Source organism: Charadrius vociferus, unplaced genomic scaffold, assembly GCF_000708025.1.
Source record: "Charadrius vociferus isolate BGI_N301 unplaced genomic scaffold, ASM70802v2 scaffold65, whole genome shotgun sequence".
In the NCBI taxonomy this organism is placed as follows: domain Eukaryota; kingdom Metazoa; phylum Chordata; class Aves; order Charadriiformes; family Charadriidae; genus Charadrius; species Charadrius vociferus.
Genome location: NW_009649293.1, coordinates 6557333 through 6574244, shown reverse-complemented (window position 1 = coordinate 6574244; position 16912 = coordinate 6557333). Strand labels below are relative to the sequence as shown.

At 41.5% G+C, this 16912-nt stretch overlaps 1 protein-coding gene across 1 annotated transcript in view; it reads left to right on the top strand.

Annotated features, from left to right (window-relative positions):
- Positions 1–11634: 11634 nt before the first annotated feature.
- The window catches only part of NAPG (N-ethylmaleimide-sensitive factor attachment protein, gamma), a 17142-nt gene continuing 11864 nt past the window's right edge, over positions 11635–16912 (top strand). The window contains exons 1-2 of the mRNA XM_009889092.1: positions 11635–11721; positions 16076–16104. Coding sequence (XP_009887394.1) covers positions 11635–11721; positions 16076–16104 — 116 coding nt within the window. The remainder of the gene's footprint in view (positions 11722–16075; positions 16105–16912) is intronic.

Below are 16912 nucleotides of genomic sequence, written 5' to 3'. Positions count from 1 at the left end.
ACTGTGCAGATGCCTGTAAGGAAAATAGTCCAATGAGCAATATATGCACTTGCCCTTAGTTCCTCACAAAAGGGCGCAACAGCTGCTCACATACATACAGTGCATATGGCTAGGCACATCCAGGGAACATAAGAGCATGGTGTCTGCTTCCAACATGTATAGGAAGGATATTTGTTTAAGAAACCTGAATGAGTTGCAATCCCAACACGAAACCTTAAGATGCCTTAATTCTACTCAGAGTGGTTGAATTTCAAAGTTGTGCAATAGGCGAGCAAAATGCAAGCACATCACTTAAACCAAGTCTTTAAAATATACGTGGTCCTGAAGCCTCGTATAAGAAGATTTAAGGAGTATATAAACCCCATTTTGGCATAAAAGCCATTTCACATCTGGACAGACCGGAATATGTACAGCCCTTTGATTCAATCTGTTCACAGCTACAAGGGATAAACTGTATATAAAGGCTGCCTTTGAAGATTGAAAGGCTGCTAAGAGTGAACTCTTTTCAGTATCTGTGCTAAGTATCTCTGTATCAGTATCTTTCCTGAGAAACACCTCTATTGGATATTTCAACTAGAACTTGGCTTTAAGCATGTATGCTGATTCCACCAGGCACTGATTCACAACAATACGTTCAAGCATTGCCAAGTATAAGCATGTCACACTTAACCCATTCTCAGGACTTCGTAACAGGAAACTAGCAAATGCATAAAATCTCAGCTGCCACAGAAAGAGGAGAAAGGGACATGCTCTTCAGCGTCTCTTCCAGAAGAAGCATCAGGGGAATCAAATAAAGCTACTAAAATCCAGGTTCAAAATAAACCAAGTAAGGTAGTTCTTATTACACCAGGTAGATGAGCTGTGGAAGAAGACATTGTAGATGCTGAAACCTTAAATGGATGGAAGGGAAGACTGGATGAGCTCATGGAAGAGAAACCCAACAAAGCTTACAAAATATACAAAAACTAAACCCTGCTTAGGAAGTCTCCAAACCAAAAATGTTCAGAAGACAGGAGAGTGCAAGGGGAAGTATCATACATGGTTGCCTTATGTCCTGGTTTGAGCAATACAGGACTAATTTCTCTTCTAATACTTGGGAAGACTGCACTTTTAGAAGACTCTAGTGTCTGAATTTGTGAAAATATTTATTTTACAGCCAGTTATGGTGTGTGGGTTTCAAGGTGTCAGTGTTTTTGAGCTTGCTAGGTGCAAGGATGAGGAGGAGCGAGACCTGGGCACTTGACCCAAGCTCGCCAATGGGGTTATTTCATACCATCAACGCCACATTCACTATAAATTAGAAAGTTTGCTGCAAAGTTTTCTCTCTCTCCCTTGATGGCTGCCATCCTGAGAACTTTGTGCCCCGGTGCCAGACTCCTGAAGCCCTCCGTTCCTCCTGAAGCCGTAGCGCTCGCAGTGTCCAACATTTGCTGTCCCCTGTTGGGAGTGCACAGCTTCCTACTGATAGAACTGGTTGAGTATAATCTTTGCATATTCTGTATTGGCGTCAGGATCAATACTCGTTCTTTAGTGCTGTTAATGTTAATTATCTAATCTTAACTCTATTAAATCTGTTTATACTTCAGCTCCGAGGTTTCCTTGTTTTTCCTGATTCCCTTTCCCAGGTGGGGAGGGGTCATCGGGTGACAGAATGATTGTCTAAATGACAATAAATTGTTATGGGTCTCTCAAACCATAACATCTTAATACATAATTTTCTAGGTATTTTGGGTACTGTTGAAGAAGACTGGAAGAGACAGTTCTGTTGCCAGCCAGGCATGATATTTCTTAGCTTCTGATAATCCTCCTCAGCCTCAGATTTGTCAAGCATGACTGACTTCAAAGCAAGCAATCTTTTATTTAGTAATGTAAGAAAAACTAATAAGCATTTGAATTACAATGTAACATTAAAGACTTATTGAAAAAGGTAAAGACCTCAAAGAGAAATTATAATGCAAAACCTGTGAGATTTTTTTCCCTGCTTGCTTTATTGTTAAGGATATAGAGGGGTTTTTTTTCAGCTAAAAAATAAAACAGGCTCACTGATTGCCTCAAAAATGCAACTGATTTAACAAACTGCAGTTTTAATCGCTCCAACTGAACACACAGGAAAATAAGAGATTAACTGTTTTGCTGTGGTTACATGTAAGAAATAAACATTTGTAACAATAGCAGATGAAAAATTTTCAGATGGATATGTGATTTCCAAGCTGTCTGTGAAGGTGAGGAGCACAGTGACCTAAAGGAAGGTTGCAAAACGGCATAAATGTGCCTGTTCGATCTGCTAGAGGCAGAAAAATCTTTAATACCTCTTGGAAAGTACCTGCTGGCCCTGTATATCATCTGATCAAGCCTCTACTAGAATAGTCTTTCTCCTATTTTTCTCCTTAAGAATATTCCATATCATGAATAGTACTGGCATCTATAATGGCTTCTGATGCTTGCCCAGACTTTCCCCTGATAAACCTGCATTACTTTTCCCACTAGCTGAAAAAAGATTCTTCTCTGATTCCCATCCCCACAGGATAGCTTAAGTAAGCAGAATCCAGTAGTGACAGAAAATTCATGATGTGGCCTACATATCCTTGAAAAATTCCTCCTAAACCTTGAGTTAAAGAGATTTGCTGTCTGCATTACATCACAAATGTGTTACTTCCCATTGTCTTCCTCTGTGGAAGAACACAGCAAGCATCAAATGATGGAATGGAAGAAGGCAATCCTTACTACAGTGTTTTCACTGTTTGTCTCTTTTTTTTACAAGCTGAGATTAATATGCTGTGGAGAGATTAGAATGCCAAGATATTTGTGGTTCGTCAAAATGGAAGCAGCGATTGGGAGATTTGCTATATAAATGTGTCTGTGGGACAGATTTGCTTAGCAAACCCACAGCTGTACTGCAGTAACATAGTCATTTTCTTTCTATCTTTCTGGACAGTCACGTGAAGAAAATATAGGGTCTCTTCCAGTATGTATATACAACAATCAATCTGGACTACTTCAACAGAATTTACAATAAACATCTGAGAGGGAAAACCTGGTCTTGAGCCAACATTTTTTCCAGTAATCCTAGTGAAAGACCAGATGATGATCTGAATTAAGATTTAACCCAGAGTCTTGATGCAAACTTTACTAAAGTAGGAGGATATTTTCATCCAAATTTAGGTCAGAAGTTTGCAGATTGTGACCTGTTTCTGTAATGAGCCAAATCCACACATTCAATGAGCAACAATCTTTTCAGAAATTCCAATTTCAAAGCTTGGGTCAGTCTCAGCCACTGATCGCAGGTTCATCACTCCCTGGCTACTCTGTTTGTACACGTGTTAAGTGTGGCTTGAACTATTTTTATAACACTGCTTGCTGTAAAGAAGTGATAAGCCACTTGTCAAGAACGGCGTGTCTATTACATAAGAAATTAAGCTTTTCATGCTGATTAGCTGCCCTTTGTAGCAGTGATCCAAAGAACTGCCACACGTCCCTTTAGTAATATATTCTGTATTCCTTTGTCATTAACTTTTTGAAAGGAGAAGAAAAAGAAAAGACTTAAGATTACTAGTACAATGTCTACTAAACCAAAATATTGTTTTCATAAGGAAAAATAGATTATGAAATAATTATCTGGGCTAAAAACTGCATTCCAGAAATCCTTTGTCATGTACTTTCCTTCCCAAAGGGTTTGTAAATGAATACATCATTTGCTGTCAGTGTAGGTTTATACTTCTTGGCAAAAGAAAAGTCCTGAAAAAAACCCCACCAAACCCCCATTTATAATAAAATCTAACTTTAACCACCAGCCTGCTGGAGGTGGCCTTAATGTGACAGATTTAAACATTAAAGTCAGCTAGCATTATACAGAAATGTGGTGGGGCTGACAACTGGTATTGCTTACTGGAAGCACTCAGGTGCAATCTCAGTGTACAGCTGAGATGAGATAATCAAGTCCTAAAGGATTAACCCAATAATCTTGTACAATTCTTCATCTTACTGGAGTAACTTTACCTTCGATTTCTGATTTGGTAATGAACATTCCTTTCCGTGGATTCTTCCAAAATAGTTTGATCTTGAGGTTTGTGCCAATAGGCCACTTTCATTATTCCCAACAGCTTGGATTTATGTCATCCGATTTTTCACATCTACATTATTCTCTAGAAGCCCCCTGTTGAACAATAAGCAGGATGATGCATGTGTAAGGGTAGTTGAGCTCCAACTTGCTTCAGGAATTGCCTTGCAGAAAAACACTCCTACCATGGGATCTCCAGCCAGATGCTCAAATTGGCAGGAAAAATCCAGCTCGGTGCCTTTCTTCTCCACATACAATGTTGTTCCTTTTCACGGCAAAAAATGTTGGAACAAAGCTCTTTATGTAGAGAGTCATGGAGGAGGGGAGGCAACAAGCCCACGACACCTCCCGTGTAAAGCCCAGAGCAGCGCCCTGGCCCCAGCAAAGCAGCATTCCTTCACAGGTGAGCATCCTCAGACAGACAAGAAAACTGTGGCTTCCCTTTCTGTGTTATGACTGTCATTACTAATCGTTACCCCCACTGTTCTCACCAGCGTTGGAGAAATCCTTTTTCTTGCAGGGACTGCTACATTATTGTCGCAGAAAGATTTTATTTACCCTCTATTTGTTTTCACAGAACTGCCTTGTGAATGGGGTGGTGGGCAAGGGGAACCTGACAAAGACGAGATATCCACCCTCCCTCGTAGCGCTGCCTGACGTGAGAGACACATTCACTTTGGCTGTGTGTGATACAGCTGATGCTGAACGGCTGCACAGCCCCATTGCTTCAAATCAAAACTCCTCACTGGCACCGGCAAGCACGGTCCCTGCCTTGATGGACATGCAGTGATACTGCAGTGCTGCAGCAGAGCGCAGTTGTGAAAGCCTGTTTGTCTTTGTGGAGGAATGACCAAACCCCATTATGCAATAGTGGGTTTTTGTTCCCTGCTGCCTTTAATGTTGTTTCCATGGCAGCAATATGGAAAAATTAGGATTTGTAATGTAAAATCAAGGAAACAGACCATTTTTTCCTGTCAGAAGCCAGCTTGTAATGTACTGTGATATATCTGTGACAGCTAAACCTAAACCTGGTTCACAAAGAATGGATACATTTAGTATAAATGACAAAATCAGAAATTTTATTTTATATGTTTCATAATGGGCCACTTCAGTTGGGGTTCATGTGATTTATTTTTATATTTCTATGCTCCAGCAGACAGACAATATTTAGATATGAACCATACATACCTAAAAGAAGATGGTAATTTTATAGCAAACAGTTAGGAATCTTCTACTTCTCTAAACTGCACTGCAATTTAGCTTAAGGTTATGTAACACCAGAACATACTGCTCCTCTTTGGCACCACCCTAAATGTTTCTTAATACACGTTCAAATAGAGCCCTCCTGTGTTTGCTAGGTTTCATTACAACATCCATTAAATGTGAGAGATCATTTATTGACCTACATTCACAAGACTGAGCTCCAGAAGGGACAGCCAAGCTCCTCTCCTCTGGCCGTTACACAATAGGGATGGGTGAATTCCACTTGCCAAATACTGTATCAAGCTCCAAAAGCACATCTATCTGGAGAGATTTGATTTTGATTTAAAGGTGACAAGTGAGAAAGAATTCACCACTAGCTCTGTCTTAGTTACACCATTGTTCAGCAGTAGCCATTGTAAATAACAATAGCTTAACTGTTATTATAAGTATTGCTTATGGTATTTATGATTCATCCCTGCATGCCTTCTGTATTGAGATATTCAAACCCCGACTGGACATGGTCATGAGCAGCCTGCTACAGTTGACCCCGCTTTGAGCGGAGGAGGTAGACTAGACCATCTCCAGAGATGGCTTCCAACCTCAATGGTTCTGTGATTCTAGAATTCTTCACTACTTTTTCCACACGTTTTTGAATCATATGGTTGGTGGGATAATCTTAGTTCAGAAGCCACAGGTGAAGTGAGGAGCTGCAGTTAAAATAGTTTTTCTTTCTGCTTTTGCTGTAGCATCTTATGCAACTATGCGGAAAAGATTACACGGTCCATGCACCCGTCTGTTCTTCTGTTTCTCTTCTGTAGCCTTTAAACCATCTGTAAGAATATATGTATTTTGGTCTAGTGGTACTATCACAGGACACCTTTACTATAAGCAGCAATTAGAAGACAAAAGGAGAGAGAATAAAGCAGCCACCAGGCGAAAGAGCAAAATCAAAACCAGGAATAAGATGAACCAACGTGGGAAGGAAAGGGAGAAGAACAGTTAAAAATATAGGAGGTAGAAAGAAAATGCACACAAGTGGGGCGTGACACAGTGCTCTGCAATACTGAGAGACAGCAAGGTATGTAAAAAGCACATCCATGACAGGGAAGACCTGGCATGCAGAACTGTAGGGAAACACTACCTTGAATTACCTTTCCTCCTCCCATACCTGCATCTGTAATCTTTATGAGTAATTTATGTATGCAGGGGAAGTAGATCTCTAAGTGCAGTGATTGTTCTTTGGTGAGCAGGTTTAGAGAGAAGAAAATACATTTTGCAGCTTAAAAGAAAGAATTGGTAGTCGACTCACTTCTACAATTCTTCCAAATAAAAATGGAAACCTATCACCATTGCCATACATTCATTTTCTGTATTAAGAGTAAACATAAAGAATATGACTTTTACAAGGAGGCTGCGATTCCTCCACACTGAAATTTTCCCACTAGTGTTTTCAGAGAATATGACATTAAAGGCAATTACATTTAAGAGAATTCACTATACTCACTTTCATGTTTTTTGCACATGAGAAACCATTTAATTACGTATCTGTGGATAGCCCAAAAATAGGCTAAACCTGATTTTTCAGATTGCTTTCACAAAATATTAAACATTTTCTTTTCATGAGAAAACCACCTCTGTGTCCTCTCCCACATGCACCGTAGTAATAAATCGTATGTTCAGCATCTCAAATTGAGGAGCAGAAACCAACGTTGGCATTTTTATCAATGAAAGTCCCATGAAAGAAAAGGTGGATTATTTGAACTGAATTAATTAAAAGTATTCTCTTTTATGGGACTCAAGTAAAATACAAGGCTTTAGTTAAACTAATACGAATAAATGAATGTGACGTAGAAAGTACTATAGCAAAGGAAATCATGTGTTTGCTAAAGTTTTATCTGTATTTCAAGGGAAATTCATGGATAGGCCCCAGCTAAGTATTGTGAATGACCCAAATCAGTTACTCTCCTCGAAATGTTCATCACCAATTCACATGAGCTGCCTACAGTACAGTGGTTTGTAACTACTGAGTCTACTAGAAGAGAAATATAAGCTCTAGTAGGAGAATTACATGAAACACCTGTCTGCCTAGACTTTGAAAGATTTTTTTTTTTTTTTCTTCTGGAAGGAAATTAATAAAAAGCTTTAAATGCAGACAACAAGGCTACAGTTGGGGCTAGTAGGAATGCACTTTATGAACATCTCGTCCAACCCTTCTTAACAATTTTTCAAAGGTTCATGATGACCGGTCAACCGAAACTGTATATCAGAATGTATCTGGATGAAGCAGCCCCCTGAATTCTTCTTACAGCTTTTCATAGCTTTCATTCATACAAAGGGGCTACAGGGGTTTGATTTTTTATAGAGGATGGAAATTTCAGTCACTTTAGTGATTTGAAGGAGATTTTGTCCAGTCCACAGACTGAACTCTAAAGGAGATTTTTACTACCTTTATCTAAAGACTAACATCTAATCTACAGATGTAGCTTTTGTAGGGGATTAAAGAGTCACAGAATCATAGAATGGCAGGTTGGAAGGGGCCTCAAGGATCATCTGGTCCAACCTTTCGTGGCAAAAGCACAGTCTAGACAAGATGGCCTAGCACCCTGTCCAAAATCCACCACTTCCCTGGGGAATTATTCCAATGGCTGATTGTTCTTATTGTGAAGACTTCCCCTGGTGTCCAATTGGAATCTACTCAGAATTAACTTGTATCATTGCCCCTCGTCTTTTCCATATGATTCCTTGTAGAAAGGGAGTCTCCATCTTCTTTGTAGCCACCCTTTAAATACAGTAACATGGTGGTAAGGTCTCCCCTAAGCCTTCTTTTCTTAAGGCTGAACAAACCCAATTCTCTCAGCTTTGATCATCTTTGTGGCCCTTCTCTAGACCCTCTCCAGCCTGTCCACATCTTTTTTTGTACAGCAGGGACCAAACTGAACACAATATTCCAGGTGTGGACTGACAAGCACTGAGTAGAGTGGGATAATGACTTCTTTATCTCTGCTGGTGATGCCCTTGTTGATGCAACTGTTGGCTCTGCCACTGCAGCACACTGTTCACTCATATTGAGCTTGTTGTCCACCAGGACCCCCAGGTCCCTTTCCACAGAGCTGCTCCCCAGCTGGGTAGATCCCAGCCTGTGCTGCACTCCTGGATTATGTTTTCTCAGGTGCAAGACCCTGCACTTGTCCTTGTAGAACTCCATCAGGTTCTTGTTAGCCCACTCTTCCAGCCTATCCAGGTCTTTCTGCAGGGTGTCCCTCCCTTCTGAAGTGTCCGCTTCCCCACTCAGTTTGGTACCATCAGCCAACTTCATCAGGATACACTTGATCCCATCATCCAGATCACTTATGAAGATATTAAACAGCATTAGGCCCTGTATTGATCCCAAGAGTCTTTAGGCCACTCAGTCAAACGGAATCCTGTTATCAAATTCTCCTTTAACATCTTTAAAACTATCTCAATGCTATGTTTGAGAGTAGGAACCACCAGCTTTAATAGTGCTAAATGAACTGGCAGGTTTATTTTCTTTACTTCTGATGTTTACACTGAGAACAATAGAGCTTCACTTCTCAGCCAGCCAGGCTGCCCATGGAACTGACTTCATAGTCTGGGAGGTCTTCAGCAGCATACCCACATGGCTGCCACATAATTTTTGATAATCAGCTCATTAAAAAAGACTTTTGTAAAAGTGCATAGTTCAGACTGCTGCAGACACGTCCTGCAGCAGCATGATAATTGTATATGTAAATAACAATTCAGAGTGGGAGAACTCACTCCTCTACAGGGAGAAATAGGCTCTAATATTGTTATCTAATGAATGGTGTTATGAGGTAGGATGTTCAGATACATGACCAAAGCAATTAATCTCAGAAAGCATTTTATGCTGAGGAATAAAATGTTGGAGGAATGCAGCAGATGTTTTAATTACTCCATGCTACCATGTGGAACAAAACCTAGCAACTGTGCATGCTATGAAAATGAACTTAACTTAGGAGATCACTAGCTGTGCCTCTGCCAGCACTAAAATACTAATGTGTCTCATTCATAGTTCAAAAGAGGAGAGCACTGCACAGCACCTTCTGTCCAGGATTGCATTCCTGGTTCAAAAGCAAGCAGCTAGGATGTCAGAAGTGCTACACTTGTTCTTCTGAAGCAGACTAAGGAAAACTATGTTGACAAAGATTAAGCCAAAAAAAATGGAGTAAGTTATCACTCCTCTGCAAATCTTGCTTCAGGAGTGCAAAACTATGCAGTCAATAGAAGTGAACAAAAACTTGGACAGAGTTACTGATTTTCTTGGATATTAGTGATTGGGCCATTGGAGAGGAAACTGCTGATCTTTGTTTCCTCACTTCCCTGTTCATGGATATAGAGTAGAAGCTGGCATCCGGAACAACCGTTCATTTTGCAATTTGACAATCCTGTAGAAAAGTGGAAAAATCTAATTATGCTTTCAAAACTGATGAAAACTATTACATTTTCCTGCCTCTGTTCTGGGATCTATGTCAAACATTATTTCAGTAACAGATTGAAGGATACATGCTCATGTCAAATTATGAATGCCTCTTGATTTGGGGAACAATGCTACATGTCAAACTTCATTTTCTATGTTGCTTCCATGAGGCACTGAACATCTTGTGGATAAACTGCTGCAAAGCAATGAAATAGCCATTAAGAGCCATTAACACTGGATGGATCCTGTGAGAGGAATAACTGGCTTTCTACCAGGAGAGTCTGATGCCAGAGCCTTCTGTGGAGAACAATTCAGAAAGAAGGGAGAATGACAAAAAAGGGGAGAGGTTTCTGGAAGTTCTGGAGTTGGAAAGCTGGAGCAGAAAAGGTGCCACGTCTTTAAACGATGCATGTCCTCTATCTTGCAGAAGTTACTTCATCAACAGAAACAGAAGCTAAAGTAAAGCTATGATTACACTTTTAGCACGCGGTACTTAAACTGGCTTCAGCAATTTGTGCCCCCACCATATTCCTGACCCCTTCTTTGTGCAGTTGTGACTGCTTAGTAAATTGCCTGAGCATCAGCTCATGCCTTAGCATCAGCTAAGAAGAGCCTAGCCAAAAAAGTAAGAATTTGTTCACTGAGAGACCACACAAACACTTGTGCTGGAACAATGTAGGGTAGCAAGGGTGGGTGTGAACATTCTTGCATAATGAGAACTGGGAGATAATGAAGCTAGTACTGGCAGCAAAAGAAGTATACGCCAAATGACATCATAAAAGTAGGTAAGAGGGACTAGGTGAACCTGCTCTGGCAGGGGTGTTGGACTAGATGATCTCCACAGCTCTCTTCCAACCCTGACCATTCTGTGATTCTGTGATTCTGTGATTCTGTGACTCCATAACACTTAAAGATGTTGACCAAATTGGCTTTGTGGGACAAAGTCTTCAGTAAAAACATATTATTTTGCAGCAGGGCTCTTTATCTCCTTTTTTTTTCCTAAAGCCAGATCACTTCTCCAATTCAGGTCACAGCATGGTTACACATGTAGCTACATGTGTACTTTCCTGTCCTTTTCGCACAGGAAAAGGCAGCAAGAAATAAACACGAAAGATAATGTATCACCAGTGATTCCATCCTGGGAATCACAGGTGGAAACAACAGGCGTGGAGCATATCAGATGCACTCAGGAACATATTTTCCACATAGTGGTGTATGTGGAAATAAAAAACGTTTCCCAAGGAAACAAGTGGATACAATCATATTCGATGTATTGGTTAGTATCTTCCTTTAACTTTGGAAGCCATTAGTCAAATCATAGAATCATAGAATTGTCTAGGTTGGAAGGGACCTTCAAGATCATCAAGTCCAACCATCAACCTAACACTGCCAAAACCAACACTAAACCATGTCTAAAAACATCAGAGAAATTAGTAAAAACTCAGCACTACACCCGGGCCATTTAAGTCTGAGGGACCTAATCAAGACAGATCCCCAGCACATCCAACTAATGGAACTTTTTAATCTACGGCTGGTCTCCAGTGTCATACCGGACAAGGGCACGTCCTGCCTGACCAACCCAGTAGCCTTCTATGATGGAGTGACTACATCAGTGGACAAGGGAAGACCTACAGATGTCAGCTATCTGGACTTCTGTAAGGCTTTTGACACAGTCCCCCACAACAGCCTTCTCTCTAAATTGGAATGACATGGATTGATATGGTGGATGAGGAATTGGTTAGATGCTTGCATCCAGAAGATAGTGGTCAATGGCTCAATGTCCAAATGCAAAACAGTGACAAGTGGTGTCCTTCAGGAGTCCGTATTGGGGCCGGTTCTGCTCAGTATCTTCATAATGACATAGACAGTGAGACTGAGTGCACCCTCAGCAATTTTGCAGATGACACCAAGCTGAGTGATGCGGTTGACACACCTGACTGCCACCCAGAAAGACTTGGACAAGCTTGAGAAGTCGGCCTGTAGGAACCTCACGAGGTTCAACAAGGTAAAGTGCAAGGGTCCCGCACGTGGTTTGGGGTAACCCCTGGTATCAATACAGACTGGGGGGTGAAGGGATTGAGAACAGCCCTGCCAAGAAGAACTTGGGGGTACTGGTGGATGAAAAGCTGGACATGAGCGAACAAGGTGCGCTTGAAGCCCAGAAGGCTTCAACCAACCATATCCTGAGCTGCATGAAAAGAAGCACGGCCAGCAGCAGGTCGAGGGAGGTGATTCTGCCCCTCTACTCTTGTAAGACCCCACCTGGAGTACTGTGTCCAGCTCTGGAGCCCTCAGCACAGGAAAGACATGGACCTGTTGGAGCAAGTCCAGAGGAACGCCACAAAAATGATCAGAGGGCTGAAGCATCTCTCCTATGAGAGCAGGCTGAGAGAGTTGGGGTTGTTCAGCCTGGAGAAGAGAAGACTCTGGGGAGATGTTATTGCAGCATTTTAGTACTTAAGGGTGGCTCATAAGAAAGATGGGGACAAACTTTTTAGCAGGGCCTGTTGCAACATGACAAGGGCTAATGTCTTTAAACTGGAAGAGGGAAGATTCAGACTAGATATAAGCAAGACATTTTTTACCATGAGGGTGATGAAACACTGGCACAGGTTGCCCAGAGAGGTTGTAGATGCCCCATCCCTGGAAACATTTAAGGTCAGGCTGGACGGGACTCTGAGCAGCCTGATCTAGTTGAAGATGGCCCTGCTCATTGCAGGGGGGGTTGGACTAGATGACCTGTAAAGGTCCTTTCCAACCCAAACCATTCTATGATTTTATGATTCTATGGTAAAATGCCTGACAGTGTAAATATCAACATCTGTGTTGCCTGAATGACAGAGAAACATCAATAATTAGTAACCTATTGTGACTTGGTCATTCAGTCTGCTGTCAAGGAATGGTTACATCTACTTGCCTGTACTTGTGACCTCATTCTTTATTCCAGCACATGCAATGGAGTCCTGTGTATTATCAGACTCAGGGGATTAATTCCAAGCATTCAGGCGTGTCAGCTGCACTGAATTGTCCACTCTTCTGATGACACTAAAAAACCAGTAGATCAGCAAGAAAGTATCAAGAATGAATTCAGACTGTTGTGGATTGCTGCAGGAGGAAGGGAAGGGAAAATATCAATTTGGGACCCAAAACCAGTCATGGTGATTCCAGAAGTGGTTTGTGGTGAGGCCCCAGTCTCAGAATGGGAAATTTCTGCTCCAAATGTCATCTTTCCAAGGCCTAGTAACCGGAGGAAGAAAGAATTTTTGATTTGGACCAGGTTGCCGTGTCAGGTGGGCCGCAGAATTGCCAACTTTGAAAAAGAAAAAATTAGTAACAATTGGATTGTATGTTAGTCATACAGGCATTCCCCACAAGAAGCTCATTACTGCCTTAGAATTTAGAGCTAATGTCTACCCCATGAGGGAATTGGGGTAGACAGGAAACTCAAGATCTGCCAGCACTGTCAAGCTGAGAGACTTGCACACATATTATTGCCCACCAGTTCAGGAAGCTAGGAGCAAAAGATATAACCGTGTGATCTACTGGCTGAAAAAGTTCAAAAGAAGGGTTGGCTAGTGTTTTACGAACCACTCCTACGAGACCACCAAAACAAGCTCTACAAGCCTGACCTAATATTTGTTAGGGGTGGTCAGGCACTGGTGGTGGATATAACCATCAGATATGAAAGCAAATTATCATCACTTGCTGATGCAGCGGCTGAGAAGGTGAGGAAGTATCAAGGAGCAAGTCCAGAACGTGAGACATGCCAACAATATTGAGTTTGTCAGATTCCCCATTGGAGCATGTGGGAAGTGGCATGCTGGCAATTACAAGCTTTTATCCAACCTTGGGCTCTTGAAAACCCAACCGGTAGCTCAAATCTTCTCCAGAAGAGCTTTATTCGCATCTGTAGATATTGTACCTATCTTTGTGAGTCATACGCAAACTACTGTATAAAATTAAATTGACTGTTAAAAAAGGACATTTGTGGGTTGTCATGATCTAGTGAAATGGATTCTTGCTGGAAGCAAGGGAGGCAGAAGGGATAGTAGGTAGGGACTAAAAGGGGCTTGGTAATCATGATGCATCATCTTACACATTAACAAAATCAGCTGGCTTTATCTAGGTGGATGGGCCACCTTACTTCACCAGCAAAAGGAACATGTAAATTGTATGTGTTTAATAAATAGTGGGGAAGGCATTATGTGTTTCATATTGGAACACCTTACTAGATGCCAGAATACCCTCCTCCTCTCTCATGTCCAAAGAATCTGGAAAGTCAATTAGACATTACCTCCTTCCCTCAGTTGGAATATTTATAATGTCTCTCTCTTTATTGTCTGACGTCTAATAAGAGGCACGCTCACACTGTAGTCTTCTGCTATTTAATTAAAGACAATCAGCAGGGAGACACAAATCAACAGAAAGCTAGTCTTTATTAATTTTGCTGCTCTCAGAGTTATTTGCTTTCTGCCATATCCATCAAGACAGGAACTAGTAAAGTCTCACAGCCAAATAAATTATATGGATTTAATGCTGAAGACAGGAAAAGAAAAGGCACTGGAGCACTGAGGTGCTGGCACTGGGATGGAGTGATCGCAGAACACATTTTTGTGTATGTAACGGGCCCAAAATGTGTCTGAGCCAATTGTTCATTAGACCACTAGTGTCAGTAGTAGTCTGCCTGGGAGGAGCAATATGCAGATCCCTCTCCCTTCCTCACAGATAATTTCCTCAGCGTGGTGGTGTAGTAGCTATTGTTATTGTAACTACGACTCCAACTCAGACACTAATAAATTACAAGCTAGAACTTTCCACGTCCTGCTGCCAAAGAGGGGTATCAGACAGAGCTGGGAAAGCCAGATCTAGGAAAACTTAAATTCACCTTCCAGATCCAGTGGAGTAACAGATAGGACTCAGCAGCTGATTTAAAATGTAACTGACTACAGTCAGTTCTGACTTTCTGAACAAGAACATGACATATTCACAGCAAAGAAAAGTTAGAGTTAATTGGGAAACAAATTTAGCTATGATCATACTGATAGTCTCTTCCAACTAACAACAGCTCTCTGAAGGAAGCCCAAACTGTCCTTATGCCAGAGCTGAGGGTGGACCCATCCACAATGGTGGAGGTGCTGTCCCCAGCTGCGTGATTCCAGCCTCTTGTCAGAGGTTAGCCCCATGAAGTCTCACACAGGCGCTTTTTAACCCATTTCAGATGAAATTAACTGTATCGGCTTATGCAGCTCATTTTTGACAACCTGATGCCTTTAGATACAATGGTGTACTTGAAGAAATGCTTAGCTAGGAGGCAGAAACCCTCCACAAGGTGTAGTGATGGGCAGCTGAGGACTGGCTAATGATCAATGGCTTCTACTGGTACAGCTATTTGCAGAGTTCACATCTGCCTAGTAAACAAAACCTGTAAGATTATACTTTAAAAAGTTTGTCACTCCAACTGCTATCACTGTAAATTTTTTTTCACGTTGTACCTGGTCATTTTTCAACACTAAATTCTAATTCACAGCCAAGCACCAGATGCTGTGATATGATATTTCCCAGATGTAAAATCTCCGGAGGTTCCATGTCTACAGAATAAAAGCTACCCAGGAATATCCTATTTCATTTAATACTAGTGTTGGAAATCTTTCGTCTGGTCATTCCAGTATAAAGTGTAACCAGACAGTGCACATGTGTAGTTTCACTGGAAAGTGAACAGATATTTATAACCCCGGGGAACACTGCAGGCCGGGAGCACTAACATGAACAAACACACAAACCGTAAGTCATTAACTGGGTGCTTCAGAAGAACACTCTGAGGTTATTCTGTCCTTTAATGCCTCAGTTCTATGATTTCATTTTCCAAGCTAACACAAGTTTATTTGAAAGGTACTGCAGCAGGCTCATATGGCCGCATCTATCCCGGCTGCCATACTAAGGGAAAGAAAAGACAGACGTGATGACACAGGAATCTCTCTGATCATAGCTTCCTCTACTTTTTAACTGCTACCAGCGAGCACTTGCCAGAAACCTTTTTGTGTATGTATTATACAAGATTAGCTATTTTCTCCCAGTACTCCCATGACCACTCATCTGCTTTTGAAAGCAGAAAAAGAAAACCTCTCTACAATTTTTTTTCCTACTTTGTTCTAGGACACAGAATAATATATGTAAATTTAGCAGGGATTTTCCAGCATCTGCAATAGATGATAGCCCCTCAAGTGCAGTGCAAGAACCAAAGTTTCCATCTCATCAGGGGAATGTGGGAAAAGTGACGGAGAACAATTCAGACCTGTGAGGCTGATGCCTACCTAGGGTAAAACAAATCATGTAAATATTGCTTCTTTTCACCATTTCAGGTAGAAGCAATCGCAAAGCTCTGGTTCTGGTAAACAATGTGGACTTTCAATGATTCCTATGCTCTGATAACAGAGTTTTGCAAGTTTAACCAGCTTCTCACTTTGCTTTTTCTCTTCTGTGTTGATAAATACTCTTATTCAGATTACTGAACAATAATGATGTCTAAGTCTGGAGAATAAACACCTTCCTGGGTTCAATCACTGATCTTCTGTTATTCAAGGATGTTTCAAATTAACAAAAATAAGGAGTCAAGGAAACTAGATGTATGGTCAGCAACATGGACTTCAGCATTTTCAATTCAGTTACTAAGTGTGCAATGTGGGTATCTTGCATGATTGTGTGGCCTGTGATAGCAACTGTGGTGTGCTCAACCATCACTCACACCTTCTGCTTTAAACTACTGTGCCAGCCTGACTGGAGAGAATGTCTTGTTTTTATATATACCAAACAAGTCAGAGCGGTATTCCTCAGCAAATAGGCCGCTGGAGGCTTCTTTCAGAGCAGGGCAAGCAGTGCTTTTCAGCCTTTGGCCCATGAGTTGTGCATTTTGTCATGGTTTCAGCTGGCATAGAGTTGACTTTCTTACTAGCAGCTGGTATAGTGCTGTTTTGGATTTAGGATGAGAAATGGCATGGTTAGCACACTGGCGGTTTTGGTTGTTGCTAAGCAGTCAAAGCCTTTTCTGATCCTCATACTGTCCTGCCAGCGGGTCGGCTGGGACTGCACAAGAAGTTGGGAGGAGACACAGCCAGGACAACTGGCCCCAACTGACCAAAGGGATACTCCATAGCATGTGACATCCTGCTCAGTACATAAAGCTGGGGAAAGACCGGGGG